Source organism: Chanodichthys erythropterus, chromosome 2 (assembly GCF_024489055.1).
Source record: "Chanodichthys erythropterus isolate Z2021 chromosome 2, ASM2448905v1, whole genome shotgun sequence".
Taxonomy (NCBI): domain Eukaryota; kingdom Metazoa; phylum Chordata; class Actinopteri; order Cypriniformes; family Xenocyprididae; genus Chanodichthys; species Chanodichthys erythropterus.
In genome coordinates, this window is record NC_090222.1 from 28,700,413 (window position 1) to 28,726,854 (window position 26,442).

Here is a 26,442-nt window from a genome sequence, read left to right on the forward strand (position 1 = left end):
ACATTTAACCAATTAGAATGTTTTACATTCTTTTCCATTGAAACATTTACATTTTATAGCCTGTCTGCGACAGCAGTTTATTTTCACACGTAGTGCGATGCTATTGGAACTCAATTCTGGCGATCTCTATCGATTGACGTGCAAGGCGAAGAAGACTCGGGTAGAGAGGGGAGGAACAATGTGTGAAATCAGTGCACGACGGTGACATAGATTCAGAAATGTGTAATAACGTGATAATAGATAAAAACATTCTATTGCTAAATAGTGTATACAGTTAATATTATCGCTGAGCGCAGTGTCATTATCAAGAAACATCACTATCAGTTCCAAATCTCACCTTAAGAGGATTGGTTTGGCCCTATTCATTAACAGCACCCGACCCTCGCGCCTCTCAGCACCCCCTCCCCCGCGGACCAAACGAAACGCTTTATCATGAAAGCGATTTAATTAGCTACATTTTATTATTTGTTATCAGTCTAAGTATCAGTACTGGAATGCGACTAGTAAATCAGAACCGAGTCTCTTCGCCTGTACAATAACCATTATCGTATCAGTAGGTCCAACGCATCCAGTCATGTTTATTCTGCATCCGCTGCTGCGGATTTCTGTGCTGTTGGATGCGACACTGTGGCTGGCGGTCTTTGCCAGCCCTACCGACGATAACGTACTGCGGGCCGGCCATGGAGAACACGGAGAGCCGGGGCATGAAGAACCACATAAGGATTCCTACAGCACATTCGCCTCCGAGTTCCTCGAGTCCAGATACCTCTCAGATGAAGGTACGAAGGAATTAAAAGGCAGTGCTTTGATTGAAATCATGAATGTTGTTTTGTGTCGTTTCTCTGTAAACGTGAGCGCAATTCTTGGAAGCACTGAATACATGTAGTGAATGGTCACTGTTTGGATGCCCTCCCTCAGCCACAGGCCTTTTAATTAGGTTAATTGTATTGTCTGTTAGTGATAATTATTAGAAATACTTTTATAAGAGATTGTTTTTGATTCACTAATATAATCCTTCCCATTCATATGGTTTAGAATCAGCACCTTGGTCAGCACCCTACAAGCCTGTGAAACTATCCGGTTATCAGCAGACTTTCCCAAGTCCAACCACAAGCCTATTTTATAATCAGTATACTGTCTGCAGATGCCCAGACAGTGATTCATAAAGTCACAACACATCAAGGGATCAAATAGAATAGAATAGAATAGAATAGAAACTCTTATGCCACATGACTGGGCCGGTGTTGTAGGTACAGCTATGCAACATACACGATGGGACAATGTTCAGTAGTATAAAGCATGTTCAGTCTGTAAAGCTGCTTTAAAGTGATATGTATTGTGAAAAGTGCTATACAAATAAATGTGAATTATAAATTGAATTAAACATAACATAACTAAAATAAGATTTTAAATGAAATCAAAACAAATGTTGTAAAAAGTTGTATAAACATGTAAATGTACAATACTATGTGTAATGTACAAAACAATACAATATACACTAACATTCAAAAGTTTGGGGTCTGTGAAATTTTCATGTTTTTGAAAGTCTCTTATACTCAAAAAGGCTGCATTTATTTGATGACCAATACAGTAAAAATAGTGGTATTGTGAAAAATTATTACAATTTTAAATAACTATTTTCTATGTTAATATATCTTCAGTGTCACATGATTCTTCAGAAATCATTCTAATATGTTGATTTGGTGCTCCTTATTTCCTATTTTGAAAAAAAAAGCTTAATATAAAGCTTTTGTAACATTATAAATGTCTTTACTGTTCTTTTTGACCAATCAGTGTGTCCTTACTGAATAAAAATATTAATTTCTTTCCTTAAAAAAAAAAAAAAAAAAAAAAAATCTTTCTGACCCTAAACTTTTCAGTGGTAGTGTACTTATACATTATATATATTATATGTTCAATACAATTAATATACAATACAAGATATAGGCCTAGAGGAGTCCAGGGAGTCTGTGGTGGTATTAAAGAGATCTATTTATTGTTTTATCTTAAAACTTTTTTTTACTGAAAGACAAAAAAGTGTTACACAACATAGTATATTACGCAAACCCAAATCTAAAGTTAAGTCTAAGTTGAAACTAAATAGTTGACCCTCCCACATTACAATGTATTAAGTAAAATTAAAATGTAATTTACAAAAATATTGCATCATTAATGATAATTTTAGTAGTAGGACTAGCTGAAACCAGTTCATTAATATATTGGTTTGCCTAATGTTTCATAGGTTACCCCTTCCCAACTGCACCCCCCGTGGACCCATTTGCACGCATCAAAGTTAGCGACTGTGGAATAACCAAAGGATGCATCAGGTGAGTGTATGGAACAAAAGTTAAAATTGGTCTATGAACAATAGACTATTGTGGTGTCACATGGTGTATTGCATGCTGTAATTCAGTATCAAGCTGCAATCTGCCATGCAGACCAGTACACTCAAGAGTTGTTATGCATGTTCTGCAGCATGAAATATGCATGCACATCATGAAGAATTTTTGTAGGTCTGTGATGATGGTTTTTCTTAAAGGGATATTTCACCCAAAAATGAAAATTCATCAAATGTCATCATTTAATCCACCCTTATGTTGTTCCAAACCCGTGTGACTTTCTTTCTTCAGCAAAACACAAGAATCAACTGTTTTTGTCCATATAATGAAAGTCAGTGAGATTCAAAACTCCACAGGACCCCGCTGACTTTCATTTTATGGAGAAATAAACACTGAGACATTTTTCAAAACATCCTCTTTGTGTTGAACAGAATAAAGCAAGTCATACAGGTTTAGAATGACATAAATGTGAGTACATGAATAAACTGTCCACATTTTAAGTGCCTCAGTTTATTTGCCTCTCTCTTAATCTTTCTGTTGCTGTAGGTATGGCAAACCGGGCTGTGATGCAGAGACCTGTGATTACTTCCTGAGTTTCAGACGCATTGGCACAGATGTGGAATTTGAGATGAGTGCAGACACTGACGGATGGGTTGCTGTCGGGTTCTCCTCTGACAAAAAAATGGTAAAAAGGGAGGAAGTAAATATATATGGTGTGAATGCTTTCAGACCTGCTAAGAAATACACAGAAATATTGTTGTTGTAGGGAGGTGATGATGTCATGGGCTGTGTTCATGACGATAATGGCCGTGTACGGATCCATCATTTCTATAACGTGGGCCAATGGGCCAAAGAGATCAAGCGCAACCCGGCACGGGACGAGGAGGGCATTTTTGAAAACAACCGCGTCACTTGCCGCTTCAAACGGCCTCTTCACGTGCCACGGGAGGAGACGCTGGTGGACCTGCACCTAAGCTGGTACTATCTGTTTGCTTGGGGACCTGCCATACAAGGTAAGTCATTCAGCCCTTTTTTACATTTTCAACTTTTTTAATGTGTAATGTGGAGGTTTGAGCATGAAAATGTCTGCAAAGTTACAAAGCACAGTCCAATCCAAAGGGAGTTATTCTCTATATCAATATCAGCACTGTTTCTCAACTCTCTGAAACACCTCAATTGTAGGCTTGAGTTTTCTTACGGTAGTGTATACGTCACAGTATTCCTCATTTAAATAATTCCCGCCCAAGGCATACACAAAAAAAGACGAGGCCTGGTTGAGTTGCATTAGTAGTGTGTTGAAACTCGCATTATGGTAAGGACATGCTCAAACCACTTGACAAATTTCAACACACTGGTCCAACCGACCAATCAGAGCACTTTTCGGAAGGCAGGGGTTCAAAGACACAGGAACTAAACAGGGGAGCATTTCCCATGGTTAACCTGCTATAGTACCATGCATTGTTGTAGAAACTATAGCTAGTCACAAATGATTCCCTAAGCCGGTTGCACCTCTGTTGTTTAAACCACGTTTGTTCAACATTATAGGACTGATGTTAAAGGGTTTGTTCACCCAAAAATGAAAATCCTGAGAAGACTTTCGTTAATCTTCGGAACACAAATTAAGATATTTTAGTTGAAATCTGATGGCTCAGTGAGACCTCCATAGGGAGCAATGGACACTTCCTCTCTCAAGATCCATAAAGGTACTAAAAACATATTTAAATCGGTTCATGTGAGTACAGTGGTTCAATATTAATATTATAAAGCGACGAGAATATTTTTGGAGCACCAAAAAAAAAACAAAATAACGATTTATTTAGTGATGGGCGATTTCAAAACACTGCTTCATGAAGCATCGGAGCATAAATGAATCAGTATACCGAATCATGATTCAGATCGCGTGTCAAACCGCCAACGGCTGAAATCACGTGACTTTGGCGCTCCGAACAGCAGATTCGATACACTGATTCATTTGTGTCCGCATCTTCCTGAAGCAGTGTTTTGAAATCGGCCATCACTAAATAAGTCATTATTTTGTTTTTTTTGGTGCTCCAAAAATATTCTTGTCGCTTTATAATATTAATATTGAACCACTGTACTCACATGAACCGATTTAAATATGTTTTTAGTGTCCATTGATCCCTATGGAGGCCTCACTGAGCCATCGGATTTCAACTAAAATATCTTAATTTGTGTTCCGAGGACAAATGCAGGTCTTACGGGTGTGGAACGGCATGAGGGTGAGTAATAAATTACATAATTTTTATTTTTGGGTGAACTAACCCTTTAATGACATCATTTGCAGGTGGTGGAGTAATAATTTTTACTAATCAATCAATTTGAGATCGCATTTAATGTATTTAATATTGTTATAGTTAATTTACATAAACAACAGAGAGCCATTAATTTTTTTTTAAACAAATTAATATGCAGGATTTGGCATACACTTTACCCGTGTGTGTGTGTGTATATATATATATATATATATATATATATATATATATATATATATATATATATATATATATATATATATGCGGCTCATTCGGTCAGCAGGTTTCTCCATGTAACAATTTTTCTGGCATGCTGCTGTAACAAACTGAGGACTACTTCATTCATTTGTTTCCTTTCATTTTGCTTTATTTGATGTTTGATTCATCGTGGGTTCCCTTATACGTCAGGTTCTTGTACGGATTTATGCATATGCATACGCACTCCTCAAAAATGGAGCTGATTGTTGATGCTAAAATATATAGATTACAATGTATATATTTGAATGGGGTGAAAGATGTAGAATGCACTGTATGTTAGTTTGCTTATTGTGCCCAAGAGCATGTTCTATTTAAATCCATATGTCAGTTTAACAAGAAACTATGCCTCTAACCACAGCTCGAAAGCTGTAGTTACAACCATGTAAGTTGACGCTGTTTGTGAATGTTTACTGGAAATATGGTTCTGGGAAATGCCAAATCGTTAAACTATGTCGGTAATGACAGAACTTGCAACCATAGTTAAATATAGTTAACGATGCTTTTGTGAAAAAGGTTTTTTTTTGAACATCCAAGCATGAAAACCTATTTTAGTAGACCCCAAAACTAAATCAAGACTTTGGAAAATGGCGGTCCCCTTTAACAAATTCAGCACGGTTAATGATTTTGCCCTGTTTATAGACATTTTGTTTTGTTTTTCTTCTCAGGTTCCATCACAAGACATGACATTGACTCCCCACCGGTGTCAGATCGCATGATTAGCATCTATAAATACGAGGACATTTTCATGCCTGCCACAGCCTATCAGACATTCTCCTCTCCCTTTTGCCTCCTCCTCATCGTTGCTCTTACCTTCTACCTGCTGATGGGCACACCATAACACACGAAGAGAGAAGAGAGAATGAATACAACTAACCATAGAGACACTATAAATATGACTGTGTGCTAGCTTAACAGTATTAGAAACAGGCAGCAATAAAAAAGATGACAAGAACATTGTGATTCTACAATATCCTCATAAACTAAGATGGTATTTGGACTGCAGATTAATATTCAGTTATATACAAACAATGATTCTCATTCAGAGGAGGGAGAGTCAACCATACACTTAATATTACAATATATTTTATTGTGAAAATAGTTGAGGAACCCCAAATGGTATTTTACACCATGGTATGTTTAACCTACAATAGTTGAAACAATCTGAGCCAAATTAATGTTATTATTCAGTATACTTAAGGTGTGGTCACAGTACAATTTTGCATACAAAAAATTGCAAATCGCAATGCATGTTGCTGCGAATCCATGAAAAACTTGAACCCATGGGAAAATCGTTTTCCCTCATGTGAAATTTTCGATTGTGTGGATTCCTATTGTAATGACTGCATTTCACCTGAGAAAATTTATCAGACAGCAGTAAAAGTGTCCAAACCATCACAGTGGCACATATCATGCCTCCTATTGAATTGATTATGTTTTGCCAAATCCCAGTAGAGATGCTCTGCTGTTTGTAGTTGCCTGCTTTCCACTATTTTTCCAGTACATTATAGCTCCTCTGATGAACATTTATTAAGGCTGTGAATTTTAGAGGGATGTAAATTAAAGTCTGTGACTGACTACGCAACTTACAGCAGTACATAACTGGCAAACACACACACACAGTATTCATAACACATCATCACTGCCTTCCAGTTAGCCAGCATTGCCAGCTCAGTATTTGATGATGCATGCCAGCAAACAGCCTCATCTGAGCCATTTACACCAGTGTTCACTGCAATAGAACCAGTCCAGGAGAGAAACATCTGGTTTTTATTCCAATGAATCAAAGACCTTCTATACCAAGGTCTTTCTATTTTGCCATGCCATTGCAAAACTTATAAATGTTCCAAGAACTGATTGCTGCCTGTGTATAACCATTTGGATCACACCAGTGTGAGTGTGTGGCTGTTTTCAGTTCTAATTCTTTGGCACTCTTTGAAAATGTCCTGTAAAAATGTTTGCATAGGAGACTGAAGAGCGCCATGTAAAAATGTTTAGAAAAGTATTTTGTTTAAAATACATTATATTCACCTGAAAGATATATTTCAGAAAATGTGCTTGGAAGAGTGATATGATTCCTTTTTGATGTGTGCAGGCCAGAGATAATCATGCAATGTAGCATGAATGGAGACACTGTATGCTAATGGTCATGGAATAATATGTTTGTTAGGTTGCCAGCGTTATATTTTAATATACTTTCAAAGTTTTGACATTGACAGTATTAGAAAATATGCAATAATGAGTGTGTTTAGTGAGCCATTGTTATTTTAAAGATTTGTCATACAAGCTATTACATAATTAGCAGCTTACATACATTCTGACAAGTTTACTGTGAATTCTCTCCCTAATTGGAAGCAAAGATGCCTGTTTGATGTTCCTGAACACATACCACACTTTTTAATAAAATTATGAAGACAGCTGACAAACAGCTGAAAATATGTATTGTTGATATGTTTGTCTGGATAAAATGGGAAGGTTTTGCTGATAACTGAACTTATCGTGCTTGTCACGACATGGAGCCTTGAAAAATAATAGTACTAGTAGTGGGGACTTTTTATTCATTCTAGTGACTCAAATCTTTTGAGTCGGTTCACTAATATGTCCGTTCACTAATGCATTCAGTAACCCTTTCTGCAGATTACGCCAGTAGATATTTTTGTTGTGCTACGAGAGAGAGTCATGAATCATTGATTAATTAATTCACTCAAACGATTCATTTAAAACAATGAATCGTACGACAAAAACAAATCTTATTTCAGAAATAGTAGCTATTAGGCCTATAATATACCATTTCGAAATTATACTTATCCTTTATTAAAATCAGAGTATTTTCCTCGCAATTTCCATCATTCATTTTTTCCCTCAATATGTTACTTTTTCAAATATAGTCTAAATGTCATTTCTTATACTGTTCCTGTATGACTGACTTCCTTATTTGTAAATCTAAATAACATGTTTTGAAGAACATCATTAACCAAACCGTTTTGAAAAATAATTTTAGGTTCACAGAAGAAAAAAAAAATACAGGTTTGTAACGAGCAAATAATGAAAAATGTTTCTGTGAACTATCCCTTTAAAGATTCGTTCAACTTATTCACTCACGAATGAAACGCTACTATATTGAAAAACAAACCCAGGCAAGGTACTTTTACTAATAAAGCTAGGATTTCAATGTCTGCCTGCTAGGCTGAAAAACATTATAACCTGACTACATTTCCCAGACTGCTTACTTCCTATACTTTCGTCACTCATTGCCCAACCCGCCGTTCCTTATGTGGTGGATCCTCCGGACTGAATCGGAGTGACGCTAACGACCATGGCAGACACAGAGGACCCGGGTCCAGGCGCGGCCACTGAGCCGGACACCCCGCGCACAACCCGGCCACACTTCGTCTCGTTCAGCGAGACCGTTCAGCCAGCAGTCGGGATGGTTAGCCAACTACTGAGCCAGCAGTCGTCCCTAAAGTTCGACAAAAACATCAAACAGGCCTTCTACAACACGGGGGCGATGATCTTCGTGGCGATCTGTTGCGGAGCATCGGTGTTGGTTTACTTCATCCTGGAGGCTTTTCTACGGCCACTGCTGTGGGCAGTGCTGTGCGGCACTTTCCTGCACCCGTTTAAATTCTCGCTCGCCCGCCTCGGCCGCTCTTGGCTCAGCAGGCTGCAGGACAGCGGGACGCCGATAGTGGTGGGGACTCTGCTTGTACCGGTGTGGTGCGTGAACTACGGGGTGGAGACTCTGGGCGAACTGGTCATAGATCGGCTCAATGTACTGCTGGCAGTTGGGGCTGGTGTACCCCTGCTTTATTTCTTATATCTGTTCTGGAGCGTCATTGGCATGCAGGTGATCCTCAGTCACGTCTGTACCATAATCTGTTTCGGATTGGATTGTTTCAGCGCTGCGTGGGTAAGTGCTGTGCATGATAACACGTGAATGGGAAAGAGACACGCCCTCTGTCAGACCATGCACAGGTGAAAGTGGTTATGAAACGTGGACTGTTAAAAAGTTCACTCCTGCATAGATAACAGAATAGTGTGCAAACATATGAAAATATAATAATGAAACATTGAGCGGAGCTTCCATGCCTCAATAACTTTATTTAATACCATTAATAATTATTAACATTATATATTTTTAATATATTATGCTAGCAAACTATATATATATATATATATATATATATATATATATATATATATATATATAATATATATATATATATAATATATATTCATTTGCATAATGAAGATAGGGATTTTTTACTCTTGTGCTATTATAGGTTTGGTGTATCAAAAGTATATAAATTTGTCAGATGTCACAAATAATTTTGTCACTATAGAGACATTCTCACTGCGCCTCTCTTTCATCCATCAGAGAAACATATATTTACATTGCAAATCTGTCAACCATTGTATGGTCGCATCTGTCTTCAGATAGCCTAACCATGATGTGCAAATATGTTTGTATATAAAAGTGTTTAAATGCATCTGAAATGTCAACATTTCTTGAACCCATACTCAATATATCTGAGTAGCAATTGGAGCATAACATCCCAGATGCCAATATGCAAAAATATGGCCTTAAGGTTACACAGCCCAAATGATAGATCATATATATTTCAAGATCTTTTAAAGGTTACAAGAACTCTACAGGACTACATTTTACCCCGACCTTCAATTTAATGATCTAACTACCTTTTTTTTAATTTTTTTTTATTTTTTATAACTTGCCTGTAGGACTTAATTTAATTAGTACAGGTCTTGTGATGACTGTTATTAGTTCAGTTTTTCATGGGCAAACAAAAGTCCCCTTTAACAGAATTTCTTATTATAGTTACATATAATTATGAAAGAATTTCATATTTGGTAGAGCAATTCCATTAATGAAAGTGTGTGTGTTGATACTTATGAGGGCTGGGGGTTTTTGTGATTATAAATAGATTGGTGGCAAATGTTTGGTGGTGGCACATTAGTTACCAGAGATGTCCAAATGTTCTCTCTCTTTCTCTTTGGCAGGTTGGCACATTAGTTCTTGGCTATGTGTTGGCTGTGGCCTTTAAGTGGACACCTAGCATGGAAGGTTACTTGCGTTCCCTGTCTGTGCCTGTATGGACAGCACTTATTTTTTACCTGGGTAAGACCCATCTGTTTTAAAACTGAATTATTCTGTTTGGGTTTTATGTGGCATTTCATGTAGTGATCAACCGACACCGATTTTTTTTGAAGGTCGATGCCGATACCAGTATCTTACTGAGCAGAGTGGTCAATGGCCAATATAACGCTGATATATATAATATCACACTATTTAATTTAAAGATAAACAGTAAAGTAAAAGTCCAACACAGATGAGCCAAACAGAAAAACATAATCATCTGTTGCTGATAATTAAAAAAAAAGCCAAATATCATCTGCTGAAACTTTAGCATTGACCTACAGTGCTGTCAATGAAGGGATGCTAAAAAAAACTTTCTCTTTTTTCCCCCCCAGTCTCTCTGACAGGGTCATGGCGGGTGCCTGTGTTTGTCGTGGTGGTGTTACTGCTAATAGTGGGCTCTCAGGAGAAGCCTGTTGTTCCAGGGAAAGGTGAAGAAACAGAGGCTCCAGCTCTCATATGATTTACCTCTGTTCTTGATGTCCTCTGATCTTTGGTCCTCTCCTCTCTCTGTATAGGCGAGCTGTCTGGTCAGGTTCTCTCTTTTGCTGCTAATACAATCTTTATGGCAATCTCCTGCAGTAACGTCAGCCATGCTGAGAAGGTACAGGAAGAGACAAGCACCAAAGAACAATCCAAAGGTGACACAAAAAATTGCTTTGGACAAAATTTGTCACCAAAAAAGTCATTTGGTTTAACCAAAATTTTAGTTTTACCGAATGATACTTTTGGTTTTACCGAATGATGATATTTTCAAACAATGCTAACAGGCTGATATCTAGCTAGCTAGCAAGTTAGCAAAAGGACAATCAACCGTTTTGTATTTAGTACAAGTTTTTAAAATATTAAATTTTTTTCATGTTTTATAGCGGTTGTACTGAATGAATGTTTCTGGACATGCGTATGTGCAAGTGAAAACATGAATTTTTTCAAATAGTTAAAAGATAGTTACTCCGCTTCAGGACCATGCGGTCCTTTTGCAGGTGTCTGAATGATGTCACATCCTGTAACATGATATTGACAGCATGACTTGATTCAAAATGGTCCCTTTATATTGGTTACTCTTTCTTATAAGAAAGCAATGACTTCTACACATAATTTTAATACTATTTTGCACTATGTTGATATATTTTGTTATAAAATCATGCAAGAATATATATATATATATATATATATATATATATATATATATATATATATATATATATATATATATATATATATATATATATATATATATATATTTATTACATTTTAAGATATTTTAATCACAAATGAAATGTCAAAAGGTCATTTGGTTTAACTGTCCAAAGGCCAGTAATCACAAAATCTTTAAAATACCTTTATATGTAGCAAAATATATAAAAAATAAAAAAAAAACCTTTTGGATTTAATAAAAGAGATCTAGTTGTACTACCTTGCATACTTTGGATGTCATATCTTTGTTTTTTATTATTATTAAGGCCTTTGGACAAAAAAAATAACATGTCACGTCATTGACCCAGATATCAATACTGAAATATTTCCGTTTCTGTGCTCATTTTCCATTTTATTGGTACACCGATGCCAGCTGCGCTTTCTCGATCTCTCTTCTCTCTTGTATTAGTTATATTACAATAATATATTTCTGTCCTATTATTATTATTATTATTATTATTATATAATCCCCCTCAGAGCTATCAGGCCTAAGGAATCTAAGGTCATAAAAAAAATACTTTGATTATGGTCAAAAGTAAATAAATTTTTATACTAATCAAATCGTGTGCCCTTAATGTTGTTTTCCCTGTGGTATCGAAATTGGTCTGAAACATCTATATTTTTCAAGGTACTATATCAAATAAAGTACGAAATTCCTGTATCATGACTTCTCAAACACTACTATCGTCATTAGTAAAGTGGATTTTTCCCCCCTCACAGAATTTATGGACTCCCCAAAGGTGGTCTTCAGCCGGAGTCGAAGCAGGCTAGAGTTCAGGGGTCTCCAGCCCAAAGAGAAGGCCAGTGATATCTACTTTGTGCTGCTTGCGTGGGCTATAGTGTTGGTGCAGATCTGGCTCAACCTCTGGATCTTACAGTTATTGCCTATCCCTGTTGCTGGTAAATTTTGTGTTCATGGTCCTGAGGTCACGAGTGTGAAGATGGTGTTCACATTTTCATGAATGAGTGCTATGTTTTCCAGTTTGGGTCCTGAAGAAGATGTTTGTCCGTTTTGGAATGAAGGACTTCATTGGACGGACTCTATTGAAATGGTGGTCGGTTTCTGAGAAGTTTGTCAAAGACAGACAGGATGCTCTGCTGCCTGGACCGATCAAAGGCTTAGCTCAGTTCTTGCTTCGGGTGGACACTAAGGTAAAATCTTATATAGATACACCCACACAAAAGCACTCGCCTGTCTGCTGACACACTGTCCTTCACAACACTTGCCTGCTGGTAGTTGTCGCCACATGTGCACATTTATTTTTGGAGGCGACAGAGATCTGTGATTACGAAGAGGAACTGAATGTGGTTGTGGCTTGCTAATTCTCTTTTTTTCAAGGCAAAAAGTATACATAACTGACAGAATAAAAGCTATAGAGGTCAGATGTGGATGCTGTTTATATCATGACTTGTAGAGGCATGTGGGGAAAAAATTAATTATTCAACAGATGTGTTTTCAATGTGTGCTAATCTATAAAAAAAATGTCATTAGCCTGACAGTTGGAACACAGTTAAATGCACTTCCTGTCTTTCAGATTTGTTCAAGTACTTAGATCAAATCTAAAGTTAACTATTTTTAGTCTTCGCATAGTGATGTTGTATTCTAGTTCTAGTTGGTAGTTTTCGTTTTCCATCGACTCAGTATCACTTTCAGTTTAATGGGTTTGAGTTTTTGGGCTGTCTAAAGTGAATGAAAACCCACTGTTGCAGTCAATCTAGATGAAACCCTACACTTCTAAGAAACCATTTGCCCACCCCCCTCACCCCACAGTAATCCAGAAGAGTAACCCAGTGTCTGCCTTTAGTTTTGCCTTCTCTTATTCTTTCACTAGTCTATGTTGATCACATAAGCTGTCAAGAGCAAATCTATTGAAAACATGCAGGGTCCAAAATTAACACATTTGCCAAGAAGCTAATGCGAGTAAAAAAAAATTGCTTTGTTGAGGACATCAGACTATTACTTGCGTAGGGGTGTAACGGGACACTAAAATGATGGTTCGGTTTGTACCTCGGTTTTGAAGTCACGGTTCGGTACAGCAGGGTGAGAAAACAAAAAAAATTTTTAAGGTCCGCTTCAAAACGAACTCTGGTGCGGTTCGAATGATAGGCATATATGAACGCAACACCGACCAAAAACAGGAAGACGAGACCCTAAAAAGGATAGAATCCTCACGCATGTCGGTTTTTCTTGACATAGTCGCGAGTTTGCCCATCACAGGCATCAGACGCGCGTCTCCACGCAGCAGATTGTTTGTGTGTGTGACGCATGGATTCCCGCCGCTGTTTTGACTACTTTACACATTTTACAAGCTCTTCACGAGTTCCCAGCTGGGCAAAATACCATCACATGCAGGCTACGCACCGCTACACACACAGCTAGCGCATTTACCTCAGCACACAGCATTGTTTTGGTTGTTCGGTAAGTTCCGTCTCAAAATAGGCAATACGTCATAAAATCCGACCAATCACGTTGTGAATGTATCCCTATGCCTTAAGGTTCGGTATCTTTTGGTTCAGTGATAAAATTGCCAATGTGAACGCAGTGGCGGAGCCAGGATTTTTTCATAGGGGTGGCCAGGCGGGGGCCAGCAACCAGTCTGGGGTGGCACAGAAATCTTCATTATTTCAACATAAAAATTAGTCTGACTATAAAGTACTGAACTGTGCCTACAACACAACTAATACAGTTCATTTGTACTTAATTAATTGAGATGAGTGAATGTGACCTTTTTATTTATTTATTTATTTATTTATTTATTTATTTATTTTTGCGTTCCTCACTTGCAGGCATATTAGTAAAGTGGCTCACACTATAGCTAAATTTCAACTTGTTCAGTCAGCTTGTTCTAGTTCTCAAAACCCCCAATAACTTGTTCTCCATTGTTGCATATCTATGGATGAGACATGCAGATAACTACATACTGTAGTTTCAAAAATTAACCAAAAAAGTAAACACTAAATTTTAAACTTTCTATATAGTCAAAATAAATAATTGCAACAGTTCTATCATACCTAAATTAAACTCAGTACAAAGAAAAAAAAGTGTTCTCTTTTGAATTCCCATTTACTGATGCAGAAGTCAACAGCACATAAATGCCAGAATGTAAAATTAATTATTTTAAGCATTTAAATGTTATAACTTTTGTTTGTACTTTATAAATGATTGCAAAATTAGCATCTTCTAATACAAATGCACAGTTCTTACATTTATTTATGCATTAAAAAAATTACATATCAGTTTGTGCCTTAGGCCTATATTGTGATCTGACATAGCTGAATATTTTAGTCCAGAGACATGTGACGCATAAATCTAAAATAGGCCTACATGCATGCACAGTTTTAATGCAGCTTTATTAGCTTTTTTTGTCATTTCATAACTTAATAGACGACAGAACTACGACTTTGCATGCTCGTAGTTTCTTTTACGCTTTATTTATTGTGAGTAAGCTAATATACCGCGCGCCGTATTTGCGCGTGATTGAAAACTGCGTGTCTTGCAACCCATCAGTTGAGAAACATTTACGTACGCTATATAATGTTCGCCGTTCACTGTTGTTAATTCTGATGAAGCTCATTCGGCACCTGTATCATTTCCGCGAGCGTTTGACTTGAGCCTGGCGCTGAGGCGAAGTTGGAGTGCGCGTCTGAAAAGTCTTCCGTTTTTTTGTGGTCTTAAAGAGACGGTTCTGCGTTTAAATAAACGCAATTCTTGTCAACAAAAAAATTTATTCTGAAACAGCGGTTGTGAGCGGGGTGGCCAAAGGGGTGGCCAAGCTTAGGCCAAGGGTGGCCACGCCCTGGCTCCGCCCCTGTGTGAACGCTAACCGGACCAGGACTAAATGTTTTTTTTCCCTTCTTTGGTCCGGACGAAATGAACCAAACGAACCGAACTACAAGTGTGAATGCACCTTAAGAGTGCGTTCACACTTGTCATGTTTGGTTCGATTAAAACGAACCCTGGTGCGACATATGAACGCAACACGGACCAAAAACAGGAAGACGAGACCCTAAAAAGGACAGAATCCTCACGCATGTCGGTTTTTCTTGACATAGTCGCAAGTTTGCCCATCACAGGCATAAAGGCCAATTCACACCGCCCCGACAACAGCCAATAAACGCCAACAAACTTGTCTGTTTCTTCTTCTTTGGTCCGGACCAAATGAACCGAACAACAAGTGTGAACTTGTAAAGGCCCCGGTATACTTCAAACGAAATCGAAGAACAAACTGATGTGACGTCATTTCGAACAAAATCAGGCCAAAATGAAGTTCTTTTTGTGTTCTTTTTGGAAGTTCGAAATGGCTTGCCAAAGCGAACTTTCAGGAAAAGTTCGCTCCAGCAGCAAAACACCTTCGTACTACCTTTGGTCAGTGACAATAACGTAATAGGAGGTGTGCGTTGAGGCTCCGCCTTTACTCGCGTGGGCGTGTTTCTGATTCATTTAGTGTATTTGAATTCGTCGAGGTAAGAGCTCCGCGGGTAAAAACATGTAAACACTGGATAGCAACTTTATAGTACATGAAGTTGTGCTTGTAAAAAAATGAGGCAGTAACACTGTTTTTCATGTTTGATACTGTTAAGCTGCTTGATTTTAAGCAATCCATTGAATAAAGTGCGATATGAAAATGCTTGCCGTTCTCTCATTTTTGTTGTGTTTATTTTGTTAGTGAGAAGAAAGTGCACGGCACATATTTACATATTCATATAACCGTCACTCTCAGCAGTGTGGGCGGTGTCAGATGTTCGTTTACAGTATAGCCGCATTCACGTCACCTCGTATTTACCGGAATCTTGAAATGACAACACGTGACCTTATATTCGGAGCTGTTCACATCCTTTTGGTCCTTGGACTGGGAATTATGCCTTTCCATGGCACCACTATCAACGCCTAATAAATCAATCTACAGCGGTCAGGTGGTACAGCGGCCACGTGGTACATGTGGGAGCTTTCAGAAAACTCCCAGTTTACAAGCTGTAATTACGAGCTCTACGAGGAAGTGAACGCTTTTTACAAGCTAGAATCTTGTAACTGCAGGAATTATGAGGCCGCGTGAACGCACCTTATATCGCTGGTCACGCATTTCGAACTTCGTTTTAGGCTACTCCTAAACGAAGAACGAAAAAGAACTTCGTTTGAAGTATACCGGAGCCTTCAGTCACTAATATGCAAAGGAAAAAATAACTAAATACTAAATAAACTAAAACAACTAAATAAAATTTGTTCTCAAAAGAACAAAAGTAATTTTTGATAAAATATTTGCTTAATACTTAATTAAAGTAAATACTTAATTCACTCACCATTAGCAAATGTAGCAAAATGTTGGACCTTGTAAATGTGTATCTGTAACTGAAAATGTTTTTTTGACTCATTTGTTTTATATCACCATCATATCCCTCACTGACTGTCCACAAGAATGAAAGAAGGTAAAATAAAGATGAAGACGCTTACAAAGGATAATCATAGCAGATCTTTGTTTCGTCCCCTTGTAGGGCTCACCAAATCACACTCTAATCTCTAATTGAAGACTTCAGATGCAAAAGCCTCTAAATGCCGTCTGAAATTTTCTTCTGTAATGAGCATTTTTATCAAGCTCATATGTTTAGGTTCAGTAATTTCACTTTAATGGCAATTAATAGGTCATTTTCATTGCCATTAAAGTGAAATAACTGAACATAAAAATACAAGCTTGATAAAAATGCTCATTTTCTAAGAACATTTCAGACAGCACTTAGAGGCTTTTGCATCTCAAGTCTTCAATTGTTCCTCGATTTTCACCGTCCGGTCTTGTTCTGTTTTTGCTTTGAAAACACTTTGATGTTTGCTGCTTTCCTGCATACTGATTGGTTGTTTCTAATAACCGTTTGTCTCTCTGTCTCTTTCCTCAAAGCTCTGGCATTGGCTTAACAAGCAGGTAAATCTTTTGTACTGGCAGGGGTACAAGACAAAAAGAAATAAAGAAAGAAAGTACAAAGGGGGTAGAGAATGAAAGAATGACAGTGTGCTTTCATTAGAAGCTTTGGAGTGATGCTTTTCCCCTCCCCACTGTTACCCCTCCATCTTTGAGCTTCTGCTTAGCTCACTGGCTTATGGCTGTTCCTGCTGTGTGGCGCTTTGTGCTGTGGAAGGGAGCATGTGCCTCTGGACGTGATTGAGATGCTGACATACTAACTGTCAGGAGAAAAATGCAGAACAAAACCCCAAGAGTGTCCACCGCCTCTTCCACAGCTCTTGAAGTGTCTTGAAGTGCTGGGCTGGTTGTCGTCAGAGTGTGTGAGATGTATGTAGGGAGAGAACAGACAGGGGGAATGGAGGGTTGGGTGAAGGGATGCTCTGGTCTGCTGAGACCAAGGTTGATGGTGTTGCTGGGTACTTCATGTGCAGGCGGGTTTGGTATAGGGGTTTTCATCTGTCTGGTCCTAACTAGACACACAAGCTGCTTACTAACCTCTAAGGTATAAGCGATAATCTTCATAAGTGACTAAACAAGAAACGCAGCACACAAATTGTGCTCTGCATGGGAAATTCCACTACACTAGATTTCAGTAGATTGATGTTAGCATATTGCTAAGTTAAAAGCTTGATGCTCTAATAAGCTCAAACAAATCTTGATTAAAATCATCTCATATTAATTACATAACAATTTTTTATATTGGTACTTTTTAGTGTTGAATGAAATGTAATAATATAAGCATAATATAATGTATATACATAAATATAGTAGAACTAGAAAAGAATAGTCAGCAAGGATGCATTAAATTGTTCAAAAGTATGATGTTATATTCTGTTATATAATGCATTTCTATTTTAAAAAATGCAGTTCTTTTGAACTTTCTAATCATCAAAGAATCGTGAAAAAAGTATCACTATTTCCACAAAAATATTAAGCAGCACAATGGTTTTTAACATGGATAATAATAAGAAATGTTTCTTGAGCAGCATATCACCATATTAGAATGATTTCTGAAGGATCATGTGACACTGAAGACTGGAGTAATGATGCTGAAAATTCAGCTTTGCCATTACAGGAATAAATTATATTTTAAAATGTATTCAAATAGCAAACAGTTTTTTTTTGGAACAATAATTAATAATATATTGTAACAATATTTAATAATATTACTGTTTTTACTGTATTTTTGATCAAATAAATGCAGCCTTGGTGAGGATTATCTTTAATTATTTTAAAAACATTAAATAATCTTACCAAACCCACATCTTTGAAGGGTAGTACACATTTCTCTAGCATCATCTGCCTCTTTAGGTGTTCAAAGCCTTTTAAATGCACATTCCATGTCTTATTATGCATGATTATATGTGTGTTGTTTCAAAGAAAAAAAGAATATATTTGTAATCTTTCACCAAAAATGTAATAAGTTGCTCCACTTTTTTTTTTTTTTCAAGGGAAACCAAACATATATATATATTTAGCAATATATATTTAGAGATGTTGGAAAGACTTCAGAATTCTTCAGAATATTCTGCCAAAGAATATTTTTGCTGTTGTTAGTTTGTTTGTTTTCTGTTTTATGTCATTGTTAATATTCCATGCATCAACTCCTGTGTTGAGTCAGATTAAGATGAATCTGACTGTGGCTCAACAGGAGCAGATGGTGATGAAGTTATTTTCAGGTCTGAAAGTATGTCCCTCCCCTCAGGAATCTTTTGCCATTTGCCAGCATTACTTTGAAACTGCGTATCAGGCTCTTAACGTTTTGGAGGAGGAGTGATGCGGTTCTTGTATCCTGCTGTTCTTTTTTAGTCTTTAGTCTTTCTTTTCGTTTCCTTAATGATGTATTCTGTACTAATCCATCATCATCATTACCAGTTTTGTGTGTGAATTTAACACTTAGCACTAACAGGACCAGGGAACAGGATTAGACATGCAAGTTCCGCCCACAGGGCCGACAGAATCTGCGTGAGCAGAGAAACCAAGTCCACCTGCCAAAAACAAAAATATGCCCACCACCTCCTGTTTCCTGACATGATGATCATCAGTTGTGCTGTTAGCTCATTCACTCAGTAGTTAGTCTTGCTTAGTCATCCAACAGGTTAGCAGCATGTCAGAGCATGTGAATTTTCAACAGAATGTTTACTATTAATATGTTCGCAGGGTTATGAAGCTCAGAACTCATCCATGAATCCTGAAGTTTTTAAAGGAATAGTTTACCCAAAATGTTGTTTTTAGTTAATAACAAACATCTGTTCCTCTCTAAAAAACTATTGCAGGGCTTTAGAAAACTTGAAATAAAGGAATATGGATTATTTTCGTCCCTTTTTTACCTTAAAGGCACAATATGTAAGATTTTTAAATGAAAATATCCAAAAACCATCTGAATAGTGTTATATATTTTGTTGACTTGTGTACTTATATTATCCCAAATGTTTCCACAAATGTTTAAATCCAGAGAAATAAGCTATTTTAACCAGGACACGGACTGTGGTACGCCTTCGTTTTGAATAAGCGACCTCTAGCGGCAAAAAATTACATATTGTGCCTTTTAACAGAATAAATAACTTTCCACTTTGGTTTTATTGCATTATCATTTCTCTTTCTGTTTTACCATGGAAGAATAATATTTTTGATTGTTGGGAGAACTGTTCCTTTAATTGTTTTATTTTACTGAAAGAGGTTAGCATTTTACTTTTAGGATTTCAGAACCAAAGGAACACGATCGTTCCTCAGGTTTGGCAGAGGGAAGCAGGTTTCTGTGTTCTCACACAGTTGCATGATAGATCAGAATTGTTTTGTTGAAACTGATCTCTCTTTCTCTCTCTCTCTCTTTGATCTCTTTGCAGATGATCGTGTGGCTGGAGCGCTCCTTGGATAAGCTGATCAGTATTTTCATCATCTTCCTGCTGGTAACCGGCACACTGCTCATGGCCTTGCTGCTCACAGCTATGGTACCGTGTTTTCCACTGCATGAAAGACGTGATCCGTGACTGATCCCAGCCTCCGCACACATCATATCTCACCGATTGTATTTTTGTTCACAGGTGCACCAAGAGAGTGTTCATATCATAGAGGTCACCAGTAACCTGATCAACGAGACTGTGTCTAACCACCCAGAGTGGGCCAAGTAAGTGGAAACACACACTTAACATACACTGGAATCTTCTCGAAATGTTGCGTAACAGACTGTGTTTGTTTGTGTGTTGTAGTTGGCTCCCAGAGGCCCAGGTTGTTCAGAAAGCTCTAAACTCTGCTGCCACAAATGTTTACCAGCATGGGAGAGAATGGATCACACATAAGGTCAGAGTTAAGAGCTTACAGTGCTGTTGGAGACTACATGAAAAGACGTAGTGAATTTAAAGAGACAGATAAAATGAAAGTGAAAGGTGACCAGTGGCTGTGAAAACCATGTATTACTCACTCAAATAACACAATGCAGTTACTCACTTAAAATAAAGTGTAGCCAAATATGCTTTATATACTTAAAATCATACATTTAAAACATTTAAGTTTTGATAAAATCATGAAAAGTAAGTTATTATTGGTTAATATTTTTTATGCTCAAGCAACCTTAGTTACATTTTCAGAGCTGGAGAAGTTATTACATTTGACTAATCATTATGAAATCAAACAATTCTTTTTGTTAAATAACATAACATTACTTAAAAAATTTGATTTTATGTTCATGTCTTTAATCCTTTATTCTTTATGTCTGTGTGTAAAATTGAATATGCATTTGTTATATGTGTGTTTTTATGAATGTGTGCATTGTAGCTTCATAAGATGTTGGGTGATAAGGTAAACAACACGGCCGTGATCGAGAAACAAGTTCTAGAGTTGTGGGACCGCCTCTATCAGTCCTGGATTGTTAAGGTAATAACAAAACCTTACTTAGTCACACACAATCACACTGCAAAAAATGCTTTTCTTACTTCGATTTTTCCAAATATCTAAAAATTCTTAAATCAAGAAGCATTTTCTAGATAAGTAAAAAAAATATTATCTTGTTTTCAGAAAAAATAAGTCAAAATAAAGTGTTTTTCCTTAAAACGAGCAAAAAAAATCTTAATTCAATCCGAAAACAAAGGCAGATTATTTGGACTAGAAACAAGACAAAAACTCTAAGTAAGAAAAGCATTTTCTGCAGTGCTCTGACATATATTTTATGTTGTATTCCAGTCAATTTATTTATTTTGTAGAACGTGACTCATACTGGACGGCACCGTGGACACAAGCTACATCTGCACAGGCAGAACAGCTGGCTAGGGGACATACTGGACTGGCAGGACATCGCCTCATTCGTGCAGGAAAACATTGAGACTCTGCTCTCGGTTAGTCTCCAGTGTGTGTGTCTGTGTGTGTGTAAGTGATGGGGAGTGTCTTTATTTGGCAGATTAATGAATATGCTGTCTTCTGCGGTAGATATTGGAGTCTCTGTGGGTGGTGATGAGTCGAAATGTTGGTTTGCTGATATCCACAACAACCACGCTGCTCACTGTACTGTTCCACAGCGGCACCGCACTGCTCAACTTTGTCCTGTCTCTGGTAATACACACACTCAAATGGACTGATGAGATTGGATGTTTAGGGGTGATTTTAAATATTTATTGTCTCTCTGGACGTATAGGTGATTTTTCTGACCACACTTTTTTACCTGCTGAGCTCCAGTGGTGAATATTATAAACCTGTGAAATGGGTCATCAGCCTCACACCCCTCTCCCAACCTGGACCTTCTTCAAACGTTATCGGCCAGTCTGTGGAAGAAGCCATCAGGTACACACGTCCATGGGGAGTTTTGGTTTTGTCTTAAAGCAGTGCTTCTCAACCCCCAATATAATATAGATTGGAGGTTGAGAACCCCAAATATGTATGTACGGGTTTAACATCATGAAATTAATTATAGTTAAATTACTTTCTAATAATAATATTAATAAAAGATATGAGTATGTTTCCAGAACTCTCCTGTATGTTCTTCAATAAAAATAAGTTATTAAATAAAAGCATTTTAGCATTTTAATTAAGATTGTTTTGATAAATTGATAATAATAATATTAAAATTTACTTTGTTCATAATAATATATTAATTTAAATCATCTTAAGACATCCTGCAGACCTTTTGCTGAGGTCTCCTGGTTGAGAACCACTGTCTGAAAGGGAATTTAAGGATAAATACAAACATGTTGCGGTTCCCACAAACAATAATTCTCACTCGTCCATCAGTTTGTAAAAGCAAAGGCAAAAATGTGTGTACAGTAGTAAGTCTAAATGAGGGGGAAGCAGAAATTAGATCTTATAGTGATAGTTCACCCTAAAATCGAAATCCTGTCATCATATACTCACCCTTTTTTTTTCTTTTCTGTGGAACACAAAAGAAGATATTATTGCCGTTTTTTGTCCATACAGTGAAAATAAATTTTCAGTGTTGACACGAGAGTAACTTCATGATGACAGAATTTTCATTTTTGGGTAAACTATGCAGTTAACACCAGTTAAAGACGCTGTAATTCATAATTACCACAAGAGGGCAATACTGTTCTGCTTTTTCTGCCATTTTTCCATTTGTACAGATAATTTAACAGAGATCATGATTGGAACAACTGATATGGGGGTGAAATTGACTGCTATTAATATGCTGGTTAAGAATTTTGAAAGGGGTTCATCTACAGGTAAGGGTGACCCAGAAAATGGAGAATGAATGGGGTCACAATCTTGCTGTAGCACAGCGGTGCCCTTGAGCTTGATGCTTCTCCTGTGGAAATTAGCATAATGTAATTGGCTCAGAAAAAAAATCTGTTATGTTTTTTTTTTTTTAAAAGCACAATAACATAACTTTTCCCTCCATAGACAATATCACGAGCTGTGAAAGTGAAACGAGGAGAGGAGTTCAGCATTTCCTTTTACTGTGAGCTTAGTGTGTGTGTTTGCGCTGATGATGCCATCACCCAGAATGCGCAAAGATGTTCCATTAGACCCATTTTTATGAGTGCTATCACAGAGAGACTGATTCACTCTGACTCCAGTCAGGGCTAACTGAAGGATGAAAAGCCCTCTGTGTTTCCACCCTCTCTCTCACCCTGTTTTTTCTTTGCAGGGGTGTGTTTGATGCCTCTCTGAAGATGGCTGGATTTTATGGCCTTTATACTTGGCTTACACACACAATATTTGGCATCAACATCGTCTTCATCCCCTCAGGTAAGACTAAAATACAGTCGGTTTTTGGCATGTTTTTCACACTGATAGCATTTCTGCTGTGGCTAAACGTAAAATTTGATTACTTTTAAATAAACTTTTAAATAAATTCTGTTCTTTTGAACTTTGTTCATCAAAAGTTTGATGAATGTTGTATCATTATTGTATGAAATAAGAAAAATATGTATCACGGTTTCCACAAAAAAAAAATTAAGCAGAACAACTGTTTTCAACAGATAATAATAATAATAATAATAATAATAATTCATGTTTTTTGAGCAGCAAATCAGCATTTTAGAATGATTTCTGCAGGATCATGTGACATTGAAAGCTGGAGTAATGATGCTGAAAATTCAACTTTGCCATCACAGGAATAAATTACATTTTAAAATAAATTCAAACAGAAAACTTTTGTAATATTATTTAACACTATTATTGTTTTTACTGTATTTTTGAATAAATCAATGCAGCCTTATTTTAAAAAATCAAAACTTTTTGAATGGTAATGTACTTTTATCTTTCTGTTTTATTATTCCGTCTCTTTCTATCTTTTTCTCTCTGCAGCAATGGCAGCTATCTTAGGTGCGGTGCCATTTTTGGGGACGTACTGGGCGGCACTGCCAGCGGTGTTGGATTTGTGGTTGGCCCAGGCGGAGGGAGTCAAAGCTCTGCTGCTGCTCTTCTGCCATCTGCTGCCAACATATTTTGTTGATACGGCCATATACTCCGATATATCAGGGTGTGTTTGTCTTTTAAACATGCACTCCTTGATTTTTTTTTTTTTTTCACAGCTTAAAGGGACAGTTTACTGTTTTGTCATTATTTACCAACCCAAAATGTTCCTCTTCAATCGTGTTTATCCGTGTGTTGGGAGTTTGATTTAATGTGTGTATATATAATTTTTTTTTACGTGCAGAGGTGGACACCCGTATTTGACAGGCCTCGCGGTAGCAGGTGGAGCGTACTATTTGGGTTTGGAGGGTGCCATCATTGGGCCCATCCTGTTATGCATATTGGTGGTGGCGTCCAACATCTACAGTGCCATGTTAATGAGTCCTAGCAGCAGCCAGGCAACTCCAGTGCAGAGCCACTTCCCTGCACATCATGGCAGGTGATATAAACCTTTATTTTGTCTCTTATAACTAATTTTCATTATAATCCCAATTCATACTCTTTTTTTTTTTTTTTTTTTTCATCAATTCTCAGGTCATTTGCAGAAACCCCAATGCAGCTGAAGAGAAGCAATGAATAAAAGAGAAGTTTAACAAGCCTTTTGCACTTGCTAACAGCACAACTTACTCTGGGGTATCCCATACAGCACTGCAAGACTATAAAAGAGGAAACCTACGGATAGAGAATCTTTCCGTATCATCACCCTAAGGGTTCACGCAGCAACAGAATTGCTACGTTCTCTGCTAATGTGGCTTTCATAGCACATAGCTTAATCATGCCCCTTGATGTCGCCCTCTGTGCTAATAGTTCATTTAGCACTTAGCGCTGTGATGCTAAATTCCGGCCACAAAAAAAACGCTACACCACTTGCACTCTCCAGTGCAAAATTTAGTTAGCACGCTTGTGCTTTGTCTAGCACTGTACTGGTGCTGTGACGCTACCTTTAGTTAGCACACTGACAACACTACATGTTTACATCATGCTTTACTGTAACAGCTCACCAAGGTCCCGGTCATCGGATCATGTTTTCAGGATAGATCACTGATCATTTTTATTTATCTGGTTGTACTGATAATTTATCCCATATTGTGGATGTGTTTGGCTCTGTTGTCGTGTAAATGGTTGTGTGTGTGTGAATGAAAGGACGTTACTCTTAGATTTTACTATTCAAGCATTTGTTTAAAGTGTTATATCTTTCTGTTTTCATACATATACAGTCTGTGTTCCTGGAGATCTGGCTTCCTGCAGAGTTTAGTTCCAAACCTGCTCATTCACAACAGCCTGTAGGGTTTGTTTGATTTGATTAGACATTTGAATGAACTCTACAGGATGATCTCCAGGATCTCCAGGACTGAAGAGCGCTGACTCTGACCTATACAAATATCCTTATTCAGGGGGAGTATTTGTTTATGAACAAATTCTATATACTGTAAAGTAGCTATAACAATGTGAAACTAACCTAACAAACTAGTCTGAGTGTTTGCATCGCACAATTCCATATTTGTCTTTTTTTTTTTTAACTAGCTTGCGTTCATATTACCTCAAGTGTCTTAATGATTTTTTTTCCGGTTCAGTTGGCCATACGTGAAGTACATTGTGATATTTATGTACTGTTGTTTTTTACATGTGCATTTCTTAATCTGTGTTGGATTTTATTTCATTTCTATTGCATAACTTCCTGCTTAGGAATGATGTTAAAATCCCTGTTTTGTACTATGTGACTATTCCTTCTTGTGAATACAGTAGTATTTGCTCAATGTATTTTTTATTGATCAAACATTGGAATTAATCATGTTTTAACCAGTTAGCATTGGCACACAGGTAGGTAGAGCTGAAAGCAAAGAGAATGATTAAATGCTGCTGGCTGCTTGTTTCCAGATGAGAGATGCCTGTAAGTCAAGCTTTAATGCATTGCACTGAATAGATAAAGCACTCACTGCTGTTTCCCAATGTTACAGGTTTTTTTCCCCTTCTTTATTTTACCTAGGTTATTCAAAAAGCCTGTTCACATATTCTGCTAAAGATGTCACTGAAGAGTGAAAGTGGAAGTTTTTTTCATGCCAAATAAGAGGAATATTATATTATAAATAATATAGATAAAGCATGGTTTTGTTTAGGTTTTTTATTGTGTGAAATACAAAAAGAGTGTTTTGTTCATATGCAGAAGAACTAATAAATTGTTTTAATAAAACTGATACAGTTGTACCCGGTTAAAAACTTAATTTCAAGTTTCTTATCCAGAAAGATTGAGTTGTATTTTATGAGGCTCATTTAGGGAATTGGATGTTGCAACCCAGTGAATTTATTTTAGGCATTAGAGAACACAAATCCTGAGCTGATCTTAATCCTCTCAGAGGATTCACAGTCATGTTCAAGTGATTGACGTTTAAAGAGTTTATGCCGCAGTTAAT

The 26,442-nt window shown here is 37.1% G+C and overlaps 2 protein-coding genes across 5 annotated transcripts; both read left to right on the forward strand.

Moving 5' to 3' along the window:
- Positions 1-482: 482 nt before the first annotated feature.
- Positions 483-6,254, forward strand: LOC137027148 (DOMON domain-containing protein FRRS1L). The gene is made up of 5 exons (XM_067395029.1): positions 483-779; positions 2,243-2,327; positions 2,886-3,024; positions 3,106-3,352; positions 5,536-6,254. The coding sequence occupies exons 1-5, from the start codon at positions 575-577 to the stop codon at positions 5,706-5,708; spliced, it is 849 nt and encodes a 282-aa protein (XP_067251130.1). The 5' UTR covers positions 483-574; the 3' UTR covers positions 5,709-6,254.
- A 1,832-nt stretch (positions 6,255-8,086) lies between these two features.
- On the forward strand, positions 8,087-25,351 carry tmem245 (transmembrane protein 245). 4 transcript variants are annotated; one of them, XM_067408236.1, is made up of 18 exons: positions 8,087-8,777; positions 9,887-10,004; positions 10,358-10,453; positions 10,541-10,663; positions 11,940-12,119; positions 12,202-12,371; positions 17,108-17,131; positions 20,017-20,121; positions 20,215-20,297; positions 20,380-20,470; positions 20,945-21,043; positions 21,370-21,501; positions 21,593-21,715; positions 21,798-21,943; positions 23,262-23,362; positions 23,924-24,098; positions 24,276-24,466; positions 24,566-25,351. In XM_067408236.1, exons 1-18 carry the CDS (start codon positions 8,184-8,186, stop codon positions 24,592-24,594), a joined length of 2,580 nt encoding a protein of 859 aa, XP_067264337.1. In that variant the 5' UTR covers positions 8,087-8,183; the 3' UTR covers positions 24,595-25,351. The 4 variants fall into 4 exon arrangements, with proteins under 4 accessions (XP_067264337.1, XP_067264331.1, XP_067264351.1 ...); XM_067408230.1 differs by having other exon boundaries at positions 8,089-8,777; positions 24,276-24,470; XM_067408250.1 differs by lacking the exon at positions 17,108-17,131 and having other exon boundaries at positions 8,089-8,777; positions 20,017-20,079; positions 24,276-24,470.
- Positions 25,352-26,442: the final 1,091 nt, after the last annotated feature.

Excerpts from the sequence above, each read along its gene's own strand:
- LOC137027148 (XM_067395029.1), top strand. The coding sequence starts at position 575 with ATGTTTATTCTGCATCCGCTGCTGCGGATTTCTGTGCTGTTGGATGCG. Across the intron at positions 3,025-3,105 it reads TCTCCTCTGACAAAAAAATG|GGAGGTGATGATGTCATGGG; the intron begins GTAAAAAGGGAG and ends TTGTTGTTGTAG. Across the intron at positions 3,353-5,535 it reads TTGGGGACCTGCCATACAAG|GTTCCATCACAAGACATGAC; the intron begins GTAAGTCATTCA and ends TTTTCTTCTCAG.
- tmem245 (XM_067408230.1), top strand. The coding sequence starts at position 8,184 with ATGGCAGACACAGAGGACCCGGGTCCAGGCGCGGCCACTGAGCCGGAC. Across the intron at positions 17,132-20,016 it reads GGCATTGGCTTAACAAGCAG|ATGATCGTGTGGCTGGAGCG; the intron begins GTAAATCTTTTG and ends ATCTCTTTGCAG. Across the intron at positions 24,099-24,275 it reads ATATACTCCGATATATCAGG|AGGTGGACACCCGTATTTGA; the intron begins GTGTGTTTGTCT and ends TTTTACGTGCAG.